General features: G+C 39.4%; 1 protein-coding gene across 1 annotated transcript in view; it reads left to right on the top strand.

The window, feature by feature from the left end:
* The window catches only part of CLVS1 (clavesin 1), a 193,894-nt gene that overhangs the window by 14,003 nt on the left and 163,983 nt on the right, over nt 1–15,908 (top strand). The window contains exon 2 of the mRNA XM_004602429.2: nt 2,009–2,655. Within this exon, the coding sequence (XP_004602486.1) occupies nt 2,201–2,655 (455 nt within the window). The 5' untranslated portion in view covers nt 2,009–2,200. The remainder of the gene's footprint in view (nt 1–2,008; nt 2,656–15,908) is intronic.

Below are 15,908 nucleotides of genomic sequence, written 5' to 3'. Positions count from 1 at the left end.
ACTAGTAACGTCTCCATTCATCCTAGCCCTGAGATTTTAGCAGCCTCTCTTTACTCATTCTTCCCAATGATGCTGCATTGGAGGCTCTCTCAGGGTCAGGGGAATGAGACCAATCATTGTTATTGTTTTTGGCATATGGAATACTCCACAGGGAGCTTTCCAGGATCTGCGTTGTGGGCAGGATACTCTTAGTAGCTTGCTGGCTTCTCAGAGAGGGAGAACTAGACAATAAGAGGTCAGATGGCCTCGAATGCGACCCTGTGCTTCTGGGAGCTTTGTTTTATAGTCTCTGCATCTTGGCTGTTGATGGGATTACACAGCACCAGGAGCAGTTTGTGGGTGTGACTGCCTAGCTACTGGAAAATGGGGGATCTGGGTGAAGGAGTCCCAGTCCCAATCTGAGCAGGCTTGGAGATCTCAGCTCCAAGTCCCCGACACCTGGGTTCCTCTGCTGGTTTCTTCATGTGTGAGACTCATCCAAGTGTGTGGAGAGTGGCTTTGAGCATGGCTGCAGCCGGGGCTCTGCTTGGGCGGGGAAGGAAACTCAACCCACTCCCTTCCGAGGGGCCATGGTGAAGACAGCCAGGCACGGGGGCAAGAGACTCTGCATTGCTCTCTTCCGGAAGCTTATTCTATGATGTTGAAAATAAATATAAGTACTTAAACTGTTCTTCATGTTTCCCTTAACATAAAGTCAATATGAAGCAACTATGTTAATTTTATCTTTTAAAAAATGATAAATTATGTTAAAGAATAATTTTGCATAATAAAACAAATAAAACATTACCAATAATAATTAGGTTGGGAGTGATCTCCTACCTCTTAGTTAGATACTGCTTATTATGGTACACAAAGGGGAGGAAATATCTCTAAGTTTATTGATATTCTGTTTTCTGATATTTAGAACCTCTAGATTAGAAAAGGTTGTGTGCAAGGGCGAGAGTATGAGGTGTTTCTTGGGCCTTCTGATTCAAGGACCACCAGACGACTGCACCAGTACTCAGTGATCTCCCTAGCCACATCTGACTTTGCCTGGGAGGTCACATGGTGCCAGGGATGAAGACCTTGTACTATCTTCCCAGCCCAATGGAAGACAATTTAAACATGAATAGTTAAAATGAGAAAGGCTTGATGTGAGTATTTCTCTGCTTATCATTTAAGTGGAGGAATCATAAGGAATGTGTCTGAGAGAATTAAAACAATCATATCTCAGAATAGTAGAAAAATGATCTAAAGTGGAGTGATTTTTAAAATCACAATGATATAGGGCTAGGTAAGGAGACAGCTAAGAGTATAAAGTCCCTTATGCCTTTCCCACAAGAGAGTGACAAGAGCAAATAGTAAAACAAGTTCTAACAGTCTACACATATGCTTCCTTTCTTCCTGCAGTTGAATTTGATTATTGAAGGTCATGTTTCCTGACATAAGCCTACCCTCTGAACCTCCAAGGTTTTCTGCTCAGTTTTGAGTAATTAGGTGCCTGAGGGGTTAAGATAGGATGGCCTTTAACAATTCCTTTTTTATTGTTAAGTACAGATGATTGTCTTAAAAAAGTGTGAAGCTTGAATAATGGAGGGCATTTGTGTAAAAGATACTTTTATTTGGGGAAAAAGGCTAATGGGAAGCAATAAATTGTACAGCAACCATAATTTCACTATCATAGCTAGACCTGCGAATAATCCAATAGAGCATGCCATATTAGAGAAATATCTTCTTTGTGTTTCTTTAGATAATTAGTAGTATTTATTTTTAATCGTATTATGTACTATTAGGCTAACTAGTCAATGAAACTAAAAATTATCCTAACATATTTGAAGTGCTTGCATAATTTGTATTCAACTTGTAAATAATTATGTTGAATAATCTGTTTCAATTTCAACTTATTTTTATGTACCTGATCTAATAAGACCCCTAGTATAATATATTCCTTTACTAAATTCCAATTAATCTGACCAGACTTTTTTTTGTATTAGCTCTATTTTAATTCTCTGTGTACATTTTTTTGCAGTTAGTAATGGCTCCAGTTTTCCTTCTCTTTTGGATGGCTACTACCACATAGAATCTGCATGTCCTACTGCATTCCAGGAACGCAAAAAGAAGAAGACCTTCGATTTCTTGGTTTCAGAGTCAGCTTGGTAGTAAAACACAAAATAAAACCAAACTGTTGTATGGGTCACAATCCTAGCAGAGTGTCAGGTGAATGGGACCAGTTTCTCTTCTTCTCAAAGATCAGAGGTTAAGCACTCAGGAAGGAGATTTTGCCAAGATGACCCATCTACAGGCTGGACTCAGTCCAGAGACTATAGAGAAAGCTCGCCTGGAACTAAATGAAAACCCAGATGTTTTGCATCAAGACATTCAGCAAGTCAGGGACATGATCATCACCAGGCCTGACATCGGGTTTTTACGTACAGATGATGCCTTCATCCTCAGATTTCTCCGAGCCAGGAAGTTTCACCAAGCAGATGCCTTTAGACTCCTGGCTCAGTACTTCCAGTACCGCCAGCTAAACCTGGACATGTTCAAAAACTTCAAAGCTGATGACCCTGGCATTAAGAGGGCTCTCATTGATGGATTTCCTGGAGTGCTGGAAAACCGAGATCACTATGGCAGGAAGATTCTTCTGTTGTTTGCTGCCAATTGGGATCAGAGTAGGTAAATGTAGATAGTGTCTTTATTTGGTTTTTCTTTTCATAAGTGTATTCTCTGCATGTTTGGGACTGTATGGCTTGACTTATAGACCGTGGACTTTTGTATTAAAAAGGCACTCCATAAACCCACAAATAAAGTTTTAAAGCTATAGGTTGCTTGTTATCAAATGGCAACTTCAGATTTCAGCAGTGTTTCAGAAGTTAGATGTCACTATACTCTTCATCAAAGAGAATTGTATATTTTTACGAAATAGAAAACTGGGGGATAGGGGTAAGGAACTGTAGAATGTTCCTTTCTTTTGTTAAATCTTGGGCACCACTTGGCCTCCTGAGTATCAGTGGATATAGAACTGGAGGCCATCAATCTCCACTAAGGTAACCCAGTTGGTCCCTGGTCATTGCAGGACTATATCAGTGAATCTCCAACCTGATTGACTAGGTATCGCCAGGAGTGACCTCCATGTCTCCTGAGCATCACTTGTGTGTCCAAATTCCTAAGAAAGGAAGAAACTAAGAGAGAAATACAGAGAAAGAATAGGAAGAAAGAAAGAAAGAAAGAAAGAAAGAAAGAAAGAAAGAAAGAAAGAAAGAAAGAAAGAAAGAAAGAAAGGAAGGAAGGAAGGAAGGAAGGAAGGAAGGAAGGAAGGAAGGAAGGAAGGAAGGAAAGAAAGAGAGAAAGAAAGGAAGAAAGAGAGAAAGAAGGAGAGAAAGGAAGGAAGGAAAGAAAGAAGGAAGGAAGGAAGGAAGGAAGGAAAGAAAGAAAGAGAGAAAGAAAGGAAGAAAGAGAGAAAGAAGGAGAGAAAGGAAGGAAGGAAAGAAAGAAGGAAGGAAGGAAGGAAGGAAGGAAGGAAGGAAGGAAGGAAGGAAGAGAGAAAGAAAGGAAGAAGGAGAGAAAGGAAGGAAGGAAAGAAAGAAGGAAGGAAAGAAGGAAGGAAGGAATGAAGGAAGGAAGAGAGAAAGAAAGGAAGAAAGAGAGAAAGAAGGAGAGAAAGGAAGGAAAGAAAGAAGGAAGGAAAGAAGGAAGGAAGGAGGAAATAAAGAGAAATTAAGAATAATGTCTAGATTCAGCATATTCTGACTTCAATGTATTCACATTAACAATGGCAACTTCAGTAGATGTTCCTCAACACTAATTTCTGGTTTTTCACTGCTTTTAATGCACTTTAACCCTTTTGAGTGCCAAATATTTCTTTTATTTCCCCTTTATTTAAATTCTGTGGTTTACAAAGTTGTTCATGATGATTTGATACAGGCATTCAATATTCCAACATCAATCCCACCACCACTGTCACCTTCTCTCTACCACTATCTCCATTGTATAACCGTTCCTCAAGTCTGCTCGCATAACAGACACACAGTGATTCATTTTATATTGCTTGTTACCACTAAATCGCTACTGTAATGATAAAAAATACTTCAGTAAAATAAAATTTGTGAAACTTTTTGTATTTCACCATGGGTACATTAAGTTCTTGTCTGAGGGTTTACTGTGGCTAGTCAAGACTTTTTTGTTATGTTTTTGTTAGTTGAGTTTAGTTGAATTCTACCTTATATTCCCACCTAATCTGTATACTCCTACTGGGATGTTAGTATTGTAGAATTTGGATATGTTGCTCCAGAATTTCCAGAGTATTTCAACTAGGTTCACTAGGCAGTGAACTTACATGGATGTGACAGTAGAACGTGGATGTGGCTTCTGGCGCTTCCAGAAGTATGGAGATAGGAGAGGAGGTTACCTACCTTGACTCTGAGAAGGCCTGGAATTTTCAGCCCCAAACCCCTAGTATACTTGAAATTTTCAGCCGGTTGGTGTGTTTGTGGAGCTCAGTTGTGAGATGGCTGGAGGCATGGTGGCAGTTATTGGAGTGTGAGTGTGACTGCCAGGGCTTTGATAGGGTGGGAACTTGGCCCATCCCCCTCCTGAGATCTCAGAAGCCCTGGGGGTCTCAGCTGGGACAGGTGTGTCTAAAAACTTCATTTGTTTATTTTATTAATTTTTTTTGCTGAATAACTGTGAGAGAGACACTTCCTGGTCGTGCTTAGATTTCAGTCACACAATATTCCAACACCTATCTCTTTACCAGTGTATATTTCCCAGCACCAGTATCCTCAAGTTCCTTTCCATCACCTCCCACCCGTCTATCCCTAGCCTGTCCCTATGGCAGAGGCTTTTCTTCTCTCTATGTCTCTGTATCTCTTTCCCTCTCTCTCTTTTTATCTCTCTCTTTCTTTTTGGGCATTGTGGTTTGCAATACTGATAGTGAAAGGTTATTAAGAATATCCCTATACCTACTTTGAACACTCACATTTTGTCTAGCATGATCATTCCCAGTTATTATTATAATAATCATCTCTTCTTTGTCTTACCTACCCTCCACCCCACAGATACTTGTTATTGATTTCAACTGTTGACCTCCTAGCCCCTGTTTTCCCTGGCCATGGATATTAGTTTTCTACTATATATTTTTTATATACCATAAATGAATGCAGTCACTCTCTATTTGTCCCTCTCCTTCTGACTCATTTCACCCAGCAATATACCCTCCATATTCATCCATTTTTAGGCAACTTTCATGCCTTCATTTTTCCTAACAGATGTGTAGTATTCCACTGTGTAGATGTGCCATAGTTTCTTTATTCATTAGTCTGTTCTTGGGCACTCAGGTTGTTTCCAGATTCTGACTATTGTGAATAGTGCTGTAATGAACATAGGAGTGTTAGAACATAGAACTTTTACAGCTAGTTGATCTCTTTTGATATTTAGTTATGAGTCTCTGGATCAGGGCTGGTAAATGAGCCTACATGGTGGTGGCAGTGAGATGTGGAAATGGCTGCCTGGGCGTCCAGAAGTTTGGGAAGGTTGGGGAAGATCTCCCACATGAACTACGAAAAGGCCCTGAGTTTTCAGCCAAGAAAACCCAGTGTACCTGAACTTTTGGGTGGTTTCTGAGTGCCAAATATTTCTATACAAGTATCTGCATACATGACATTTTTTTCCCTATGGAAAGCCTATTGAGAAAAATAAACTGAGAATGTCCCAAACTGAATGCATTATCTTCTCTTTACTTGCTTTGCCTTCCAACTAGACTCTCAGTCCAACACTCTGGGTTCATTCCAGACTGCTTCTTTCTTTTGCTTTTCTTATCCCCTTAAACATTAGTTTCTACCACTTCTTTTTTAAAAGCATTCCAAACCTCTTTGTTTTATTGCTACTGCCTTTTCACGCCTGTATTACTACAGCAGACTTCCACTAATATCCCTATTTTGGTTCTAGATTCATCTGAGTCATTCTAGTTCACATCATACTGAGAGAGGGACCTCTCCAAAATTCTATGACATTTTGTTTATCAAAATTATTTATTAATCTCTTATGTCCTCAATTTTAAAAAAGGCCCTTTATAATTCACCTTATCCATCTTCTATTCTGCTATACTGCCTTTCTTCACATTCTTATCAAAATATAAGTGTTCTCATTAAGAGCTAGAACTTTCACATGATGCTAAACTTTTGTACATTCCCCTAATAACAGACACCTCAAGGAGAGACCAATCACGTCTCCCAATCCCAATAGTTTCTACTGATTCTTCTTCTTCTTTCTTTTTTTAAATCAAAATTGCCTGCATTAGAACCCTCCCCCCACACACCCACATGTACACACCTCCCATGGTTTGGAGAGATTTGTTTGTATTTTGGTAGGTAAAAGTAGGCCAAAATAGGTGTATAAGAACCACTGTTATCACAGTATTTTTGAACAATTTTGAATCCTCTTAAAAATAAGTATACATTTATGCTCAATTATTCCATAACTGTAAATATTTTCATTATAATCCAGTTTTAAACATATTCTGTTAAGTATTTTTGTATAATTTAATTTATGTCACCTAAAATTTATAAGATATTATTATTATCTATATTTTACATTTATGATGCAGGCTTTAAAAAGATAAGTAACTCACAGAATGTCATGTAGCTAGTAGAGTATGGAGTGGGAATTGAGTTCTAATAGTCTGACTTGAAAGCATCTTAACCTGCTTTGTTGTGATGTCCTTATGTGCATTCTCGTTCCCCTCCTCCCAAGACTACAAGTACTTTGAGGGCAAGAGACAGTGTCTTTTCCATATTTTTTTGAAATGTGTCATTATTTCAATAACTATTCAATAACTGTTGAATACAAATGGATGAATGAATCAAATTTTGGAACTTATCTTACAGGTTGAAATTTCATGGAGGTGCTGAAGTTACAGGTCTGACTTTAAAAACAGAAGCCTTTCCTTCAAAATAATTGCAGGGAATTTATAGGATGATCCTCACAATCTCATATTTATGCCTCCTCTTAAAAATAATGATAAATTTATGCTCAGTTATTCCATAATGATGAATGATGATATTTTCATTATAATTCAGTCCTTATGAGAAGATTTTCAGGTCATTACATTCACTTATTCATCATTAATTAACCATGAGAAGACTTTGATCCAGGACTTATATTAATATGCTGAGAACGTATTGCAAACAAAGTTCCTGGCAGCAGAGACTATATATGTAACACAACTGTCCACTAATGATGTGAACACAAAAGCAGATAACTCTTATTGTAATATCATTCCTTCTGAGATACCCAGACCATCTACAAGGGTCACAGTTTTAGACAGTAACCATTTAGAGAATGATGTATAAACAATTTAGATTTTGAAACTAGAAGGTCTTTTTTCTTTTTTTAATTTTGAGGCCACATCTGACAATGCTCAGGGATTAGTCCTGATGAGCTCTGAGAAGCATATGGGATGCCAGGGATCAAACTCAGATAGGCTGTGTGCAAGGCAAATGCCTTACCCACTCTATCTTTCTGGTCCCTAAATTATATTATCTTGATTATTTTCTGGAGAATGATTGTACTGACTTTATCTGTTGCAAATTCTAGAAAATCAATCTGCTAAGGTGGATAAAGCACAGAACACTGGTAAATGGTTATTCATATATAAAGAAGATCAGAGTAAAATATATTATTTTGTATTAGCACAATATAGTAATGAGATATCTGAATATACTTGAAAGCATGAAGATATAAGAAACTTATTTATGAGGGAGTAATCCAAATAGTTATGATTATGGTAACCTTGAATGAGTTCATTCTCTTCTCTGTTCTTCAGCTTCTCATGTGTAAAATAATACACTTGAACTAGTAATCCCTGAGATACCTTCCTGCTCTAACAGCTTATAAATGTGGAGCTCATTCAGCCTGCTCTGATTATGAAAAGGGATTTTGAGATACACTTTATAAGCTCTTAATTCACTAGAACTGGGGGTGGGGTGGGGAATGAGGGGGATTTCAGCCATATCTGGCAGTGCTCAGGGGCTATTCCTAGCTCTTTGCCTAAGAATTGTTCCTAGCAGTACTCATATGACTGCATGCAGTGCCAGGAATAAAATTGTGGTTTACTGCATGCAAAGCAAGCACCTTAACCCTTGTGCTATTTATCTGCCATCACCAGACTAAATAATTTTTGTGTCTCTGTCTCTGTCTCTGTCTCTCTCTCTCTCACACACACACACACGTACACAGACACAAAGATAGACACACACTCACATAAAATAAAGCACACATATTCCTTGTCTACTCCCTCTAGGCTTATGTCTACTTGAGACAATTTTTTTTCAAACTTTACAATATTGTTCATTCATTTTATTTTAACAAAAAAGGCAAATGATAAAGCTATCTCATTGATTGCCAAAGGTCATTAGAAGCAAACATACTTTAGTTTGAGCCTGGATCCTTTTTAATGATACACTGATGAAATAACAATAATTCTGAGTTTTAGTTGTCTTCTCTCCTCAGTTGTCGATTTATAGTAGTGTGAATGACTGAATGAAATAATGCATATAAGGAACAGAGCTCACTTAGGGATGTGGGGCTTGTACTCAGTAAATAATAGATTCGAGTATTGTCATTGATGTTATTGATACTATAAAATATATCACTACAAACAAACAGATGGTAAATAAATTAGAAATTAAGAGAAGAGCACAATATTTGAACATTGAAATAGAGTGATGAACTTAAATTGCCCACACATGTGTCCCAAACATTTGTTTGCTTTCTCCCTAAATATGTTCCCTGTCACACATACCTAACCTAATGGCCTTGAAAGTCCTAGAAAAGCTGACACAGCTTTGCAAAATAATGCCTTCACTCTCTTGGAAGTCTGAGATATAAGAAGTAATTATATTGTCTCGAGATTAAAACCATTATTAATATTTATAAAACTTATGTAAATCTCATTCATCTAGACCTAAACATCACAATCAAACTCATGAAACAGTAGGCAGTGGGGGGCACTTTCCCCTGAGGGGCCAGGGGAAAGTGGATTAGGATTGCTGGCCTATGTACTGGATTAGGATTGCTGGCCAAGGCATAGTAGTGCCCTGAACTCTGATCTCATACAGAAATTAAACCTTAGGAGAGAATTGTTTTACTTCCATGTTTTCTGAGCCTGCCAGGTTGATCCTAATGAGTGGGATCAAACCCTCACCCGTGTATTCCTTCACAGAATGAAGCTGAAACTTTCAGTGTCAATAATATTTGCATTTTTTGCCCATTATATGGTAGGTATATTATGGAGAACAAAGGGAACAGTATTTCTCACTGATCCCTTTGATCTTTCTCACCTAAATTTATCTCAGCATTGTCAATAATTCACAATTTCCCCATTAAGATAGTTTACAGAGTCAGTTTCTTGATTCCTTCTGAGGTACGTGTACCTGGTCATACTATTTTCATTGCCCATAAATGCCTCATGCTACAGACAGAAATGTGTACATAGAGGAGCAAACCTGTTTCCCCACGACCCCCTGAATTTCATTAAGTTAAAGCAAAAAGTTAAATACGGTTAAGTGATTTTATACTCTGAGTTTCAATCTCACTGTATCATTGTCATCCTGTTGTTCATCAATTTGCTTGAACGGGCGCCAGTAACGTCTCCATTCATCCCTGTTGCGTGCTAGTGTAGCCCGATGGTGTATTGGGGGCTCTTTCAAGGTCAGGGGAATGAGAGCCATCATTTTTTACTGTTTTTGGCATATAGAGTACACCACATGTAGTTTGCCAGGCTCAGCCATGTAGGCAGGGTACTCTCAGTAGCTTGCTGGGCTCTCCAAGAGGGATGGAGGAAATACTGTGTCGTTTTCTTCCAGGAGCTTTGTTTTATAGTCTCTGGATCTTAGCTGTTGATGAAATTACATGGCTTGGGATGGGGGGGCAGTTTTTAGGTGTGACTGCCAAGCTACTGGAAAACAAGGGATCTGGGTAAAGGAGGCCCAGTCCCGATCTGAGCAGGCTTGGAGATCTCAGCCACAGAACCTACATACCTGAGTTCCTCTACAGTTCCTTCATGCGTGAGGCTCGTCCAAGTGTGTAAAGAGTGGCCTTGAGCATGGCTGTTGCTGGGTTCTAAAGGTTTTTGGCTGCCTGGGTTCTGCTTGGGCTGGGGAGGGAAACTCAACCTGCCCCCCTTGGAGGGGCCTCAGTGAAAATAGCCTGGCTCAAGGCAGGAGGTTCTTAATGAGTTTCAGTCTCATTAAGTGTAAGTGGGTATAATACCCAGAATGTGGAGCTATTGCAAGAATTATTCCTTTTTGTGTAGGGTGCTGAGTCACATCTGGTAGTATTCAGGGCTTACTCCTGACTCTGTTTACAGGGTCACTCCCAGCAGTGCTTAGAGGACTATACTGGGGTGTCAGAGAGTGAACCTGGGTTGGTTGCATGCAAGGAAAAAGCCCTAGCTACTACCTAGTATACTATAGCTTCAGTGCCACAAGACTTCTTCTCAACTGACCTTCTAAATGGTGTCCAAGACACAGAGCAGACTAGTAATTAAATGACCAACTCATAACCAGATGGTCAACTTCAAATCCCAGCTGTTTCTGATCCTGACTGAGTTGCTTTAATTCTTATGATGCATAACTTTTCACCTGTAAAGTGGAAGTGATTCTAACATCAGTTAGCAATAGTTGGCATTCAATGAGTAATTTTTTTTAAAAAATACAAATTAGACAAATATCTCAGATACTGGAACACAAGGTATACTTTCTAAGAGTACCCATATTTCACATCATTATCAACATCCCTTTATCTGGAAAAGTAAAAAAAAAAAGGTGATCATAAGTCCTCCAAAGTGATGATTCTCCAGGGTTCTCTCTGGTGGTATGTTCAGTTGTTGCCAGAGGCTCTGAGAATTCACCTGGTCTTAGCACCCCTAGCTATTGTGTCAACCACATTGCAGTATATACAATAAAAACAGTTGGGGGAATAAAAGTTGTAAAAATCTTTAAGTAGGCAACAATATCAGTCTTTAAGACTGTGGAGGTCTGATCTCCAAATATTTTTAAAATCTTGCAACTCATAATACAAAAATACAATGGGTAATATTTTGTCAGTGCATTGTTTCTTACAATAAAAATCTCAAAAATCACAGCCAAATTGAAGATCAGAAGTTGATTAAAGATGTTGTGGCACCAAGAACTAAGAGTAATTTTATAGAGAAAGGAGACTGATGGGCAACTTGATTACTACCTTCAAGTAAATTAATACATAAAGCTCCTCCCCAACTTGTGGAGGTAGTGCAAAAGGTTTGAGGTAAAGCATAACCAACTGCATGAGCCAAGAATTCAAGCACAGTGCCAGAACGATGAAAGTATGGGAAAATTTGGCAAGGCTGCAAATATTTAAAGGGGGAAGTGGTGCCACAGATATTCTGCAATCAAATTTAAAATATTCTCATAAAATATTTTAAACCAAATGTAATACAAAACATATTAGATGACAAAATAAAAAATTAAGAAGTCAGGGTAGGATTATTGACTTTTCCTCCTGCTTCATGCTCTACTACAGATAAGCACTGCTCAGGCCAATCAGATTTCCCAATGAAAGAATCTTAAGTTAGGTCCTAGTCAATTATATCACTGTAGCACTGTAGCACTGTTGTCCCATTGTTCATCGATTTGCTCGAGCAGGCACCAGTAACGTCTCCATTTAGAGACTTATTGTTACTGTTTTTGGCATATTGAATATGCCATGGGTAGCTTGCCAGGCTCTGCTGTGCGGGCGGGATACTCTTGATAGCTTGCCGGACTCTCCGAGAGGGACAGAGGAATCGAACCCAGGTTGGCCGCGTGCAAGGCAAATGCCCTACCCACTGTGTGTATCGCTCCAGTCCAATTATATCACAATACATAATAATGTTTATCCACATACTATACAACTGCACAGGATTTTATGATACCCAAGCCTTTCTACTTTCTGCCTTAAAGCTCTTTTTTCTATTTGCACAGTTTAAGTATCTCTGAGCAAAAAATAAAAAAGAAGAGAGAGAAAATGGAGAATTACTTTATGAGTTAAGGAGCACCATGATTTATCAATGGAAAAGCTTAGTCTTGGGCCTCCAATTGCAATTTCAGTCTAAAAACATCAGCTTCTGAGTGATTTGATAATTTAAAATACCCAGGGAGTTTCAGAAAGAATGTAGGTGGGGTTCTCCGTAGTGGCCAAATGTGCAGTGAGTCATGAGACCGAGAAACCAAGTTTTAGATTCAGTGAATCTCAAAAAGATCACAGTTGGTATTTGGAACTGCTCCACTCTTGAAGTGTTGGATGCTGTTGAGCATTGTGAAATGATAAACTTTTCCTTTCCCAGGCACTTTGACAGCATAAAGAATTCCTTCATGTTTCCACAGCCTTTTGGAAAATTAGAGCCCAATTTGATAATCCCCGTTTGACAGTATTTAAAAATATACCAATATCTCAATAATTACAAGATCCTAGGCATCTTGTCAACAAGTTCTATATACTAACAAATCTACATATGATTACATATGTATATAAGATTTCTTTGCTACTGTCCCACGAGAGCTAAGTTATATCTAGGTTACTATATAAGAAAGATGTGATTCTTCTCAATCTGAGTGTAAAGACTGCTTTTGTACTTAGTCGTACCTATGGTCTCTCTCTCTTTTTAACCGTAAACTCAGAACTTTAAAATCCTATGATGACCAAAATGTGAATCATTGATAATGTGTTGAGTGCAAAATGCCCACAAAAATTCAAGTTCAGATTTTTTCACACCTTTTGCTCAGCTTCCTCTCCTAACCAAGAGGCAGAGAGTGGTCCAGTGTGAACAAGAAATTTATCGCTTATATTTTCCAACAGATTTTTTGATGAATATCCTGGGAAATTGGGTGAACTGGAAGTTGAGATGATGTTGAAGGCTCCATATTGAGAGTCTGTGGAGTCCCTAATATGAGTGGGAAGAAAGGAAGTAATGAGGAACTCTTTGCTTCAGTGGATGTGGATGGCATGCTGACAAGATGTGATTCTTTAGTAGGATGCTGCTAAGCTCATCCAACCCTTCATACAGTAAAAAACATTCTGAGTGCTTGAGAGACAGTATAGATGTCATTGATCTTTGTTGGGGTGAAGGAAGGTGTTGGGCCACACCCAGTGGTACTCAGGGCTTACTACTGCTTCTGTGCTATGGGGTCATTTCTGGCAGTGATCAAGGAATCATATGCAGCACTGGAAATCAAACAGTTTTCACAAAAACAAACATGGTTAATGGTGACAGTCATCCAGTTTCTATGAATTTGTGATGGTCTCAAATTAGCATTCTTGTTCTGAGCTTTTCACAGTAATGTCCCTAGCCCTCAGGGACATTAAATAGTGGCATAATGAATATTTCTAGGATACTTGACCTTCTTGCCCTCACAATTCTGAAAGTTAAGGACATTTATATTTACTTTATAATGGAAAACAATCTGGAGTTCATTTGATCTTAGGGGGCAGGTACTTTCCTTCCACTAAGATTTTTTTTTCCGGGAAGGTATTCAGCTGTTCCTTGTTCCTCACGCCATATAGTAATTTATTTGATGGATTCGCTGGAGACAGCAGCTCCTTCAAACATCACTAGTTATTGCTGACCTGTGGCAACCTCCAAAGCGCTGACGTTGCAAGTGTTCTGACAGCTCTGTAGTACGATTTGGCAGTGGGAGAGGAGCAGAAAGTAGGCTTGTTCTTCTGATTAAAATCCTCAGGCAGTAGGTGGGATCTAACTCTTCAAACTATAAATAAGCCAGCTGATTGAGGTTCACCTTCAGCTTTTGCAGGAGCATAAAAGAGCCTTTACAAGCAGCAGGGGGTCTGTGCCTAACTCAGTTTGAATTTGTGATGGCTTTGGTATAAGAGTTTGCAGCATGAAAAGGCACAGATTTCTAGTGCTTGGGTGTCAAATGTTGATGAGACAAAAAAGAAATAAGAAAAGACAGATTTGTGCTTTTGTGTGTCTGTGTTTGTGTGTGTGTGTGTGCGCGTGTGGTTGGGGGGGTTACAAGTAGTGTGTAGGGATGATGGTGGGGGGGCACTCCTGGCTTTAGGACAGGGATGTGCTGCTGCCCAGTCTATGGTGATGCCAGGACCAACAGGGTCTCTCTGATAATACTTGGGAATCTCCAGGGCCAAACCCAGCAGTGGCTGGGCACGGTGCAGTGCAGGGGATTGAACTGACATCAGCTACATGAAAGACATATGCCTTAATCTGTACTAGTCCCTCAGACCCTTGATTTTGTGCTATACAATGTGGGCCATGAAGTAACCCTTCTCTCCAACTTCTTGAGAGAGGTTCAAGAAAATGTTTGGTGAGCTTTCCCACAGAAATCATCATAGAATTGTTCTGGTCATGATCAGTTTTCCTATTGCTGAGAAGTTGAGAATGAGCAAAAATGAACCAAAGAGATTGTTATAACCACAAAAAGCAGTGCACAGTGCTTACCTTGTGGCAGGCAGTAACGTGATTAATAGTGGATTATTCATATACATATTTTTTCCAGATGATGAAACTGCTACTTAGAAAGAGTAGATAATCTATCCAAGGTCACACTGCTGGCAAGTGGCTGCATTAGGCTGCATTTCAGATCAAACACCTCAGATAAAATTAGCCTGATACAGGGTGGGGAGTGATAGCTCAAAGGACTGGAATAAATGTCTGGCATGCAGGAGGCCCTGAGTTTGAGTCCCAGAACTGCATGTACCTTAAGTACATGTTGGGTGTAGCCCTGACTAGACATCCCTGGAGTCTGTCAGTATAACCCTGGAGGCCCACAGAGCCCCAAGGCCTGAGCGTTGAACCCTCAGACACTCACATCTATGTTCCTCTTGAGTACTACTTGGAAAATCTCACTCCCTGCCAAAAATACCATGATCCATAGCTTAATATTTGCCAAATGTCAGGGCCACTAAGTCAAGTTCAGGTAAGTTCTGAGTAATATATTAATAAACAAACCTCCAGCAGTGACACAGTATCTCAAAAGACTTGAAAAGGATCTCATGTGTCTATAGGCATACCCAATCACTCTATAGGCAAATCCAGCCTAACAGAAACCCGGTGGATCTAAAGTTCAACAGCTGCTCTACCTCTGTTTTAATTATTTGATATAGTGACAGTGACTACAGTTTTGATGTTAGCCAAGTGGTCAAAGAGATAACTCAATTGGTAAGCCACTGAGTTCTATCCCTGAGTTCCAGCCCTAGTGAATTGAAACCTCACAGTCCCCTGAGCATCACTGGAAATGGCTATAGGCATCCCCTGACCCACTACCACTAAGTATGGCCCCTATAAGAAAAATCTTGGTCCAACAAAGAAAATCTGGATATGGCTTAGAATGTGTCACTGTGTAATATGAGCCTAATTGAGCCTGATATTTATCAGGGACTGGAGATATAGTACAGGGATTAAGCACATAGTTGAGGCCTACCCTGGTTAAATCCCTAACACCACATGTGGTCCCATGAGCACTGCAAGGAATGATTACTGAGAACAGAATCAGGAGTCAGCCTTGAGTACACTGGGCATAGCCCTGTATCACTGTATCACTGTCATCCCATTGCTCATCAATTTGTTCATGTGCACACCAGTAAGGTCTCCATTATTAGACTTGTTACTGTTTTTGGCATATTAAATACACCACAGGTAACTTGCCAGGCTCTGCCATGTGGGCAAGATACTCTCAGTAGCTTGCTGGGCTCTCCAAGAGGGATGGAGGAATCAAACCTGGGTCGGCTGCGTGCAAGGCAAATGCCCTACCCACTGTGCTATTACTCAAATGGATAAATCAATACAGTGATCTTTGCTTTGATACATTATCTTTGCTTAACATTCTTCAAATTTAAATGACTGTCCACAAGCAGATTTTGAGTTGGCATACAGAACTCCA

This window comes from Sorex araneus, chromosome 2 (assembly GCF_027595985.1).
Source record: "Sorex araneus isolate mSorAra2 chromosome 2, mSorAra2.pri, whole genome shotgun sequence".
Classification (NCBI taxonomy): Eukaryota; Metazoa; Chordata; class Mammalia; order Eulipotyphla; family Soricidae; genus Sorex; species Sorex araneus.
Note: the sequence above shows the minus strand (reverse complement) of the source record. Positions and strands in the feature narration are given on the sequence as shown.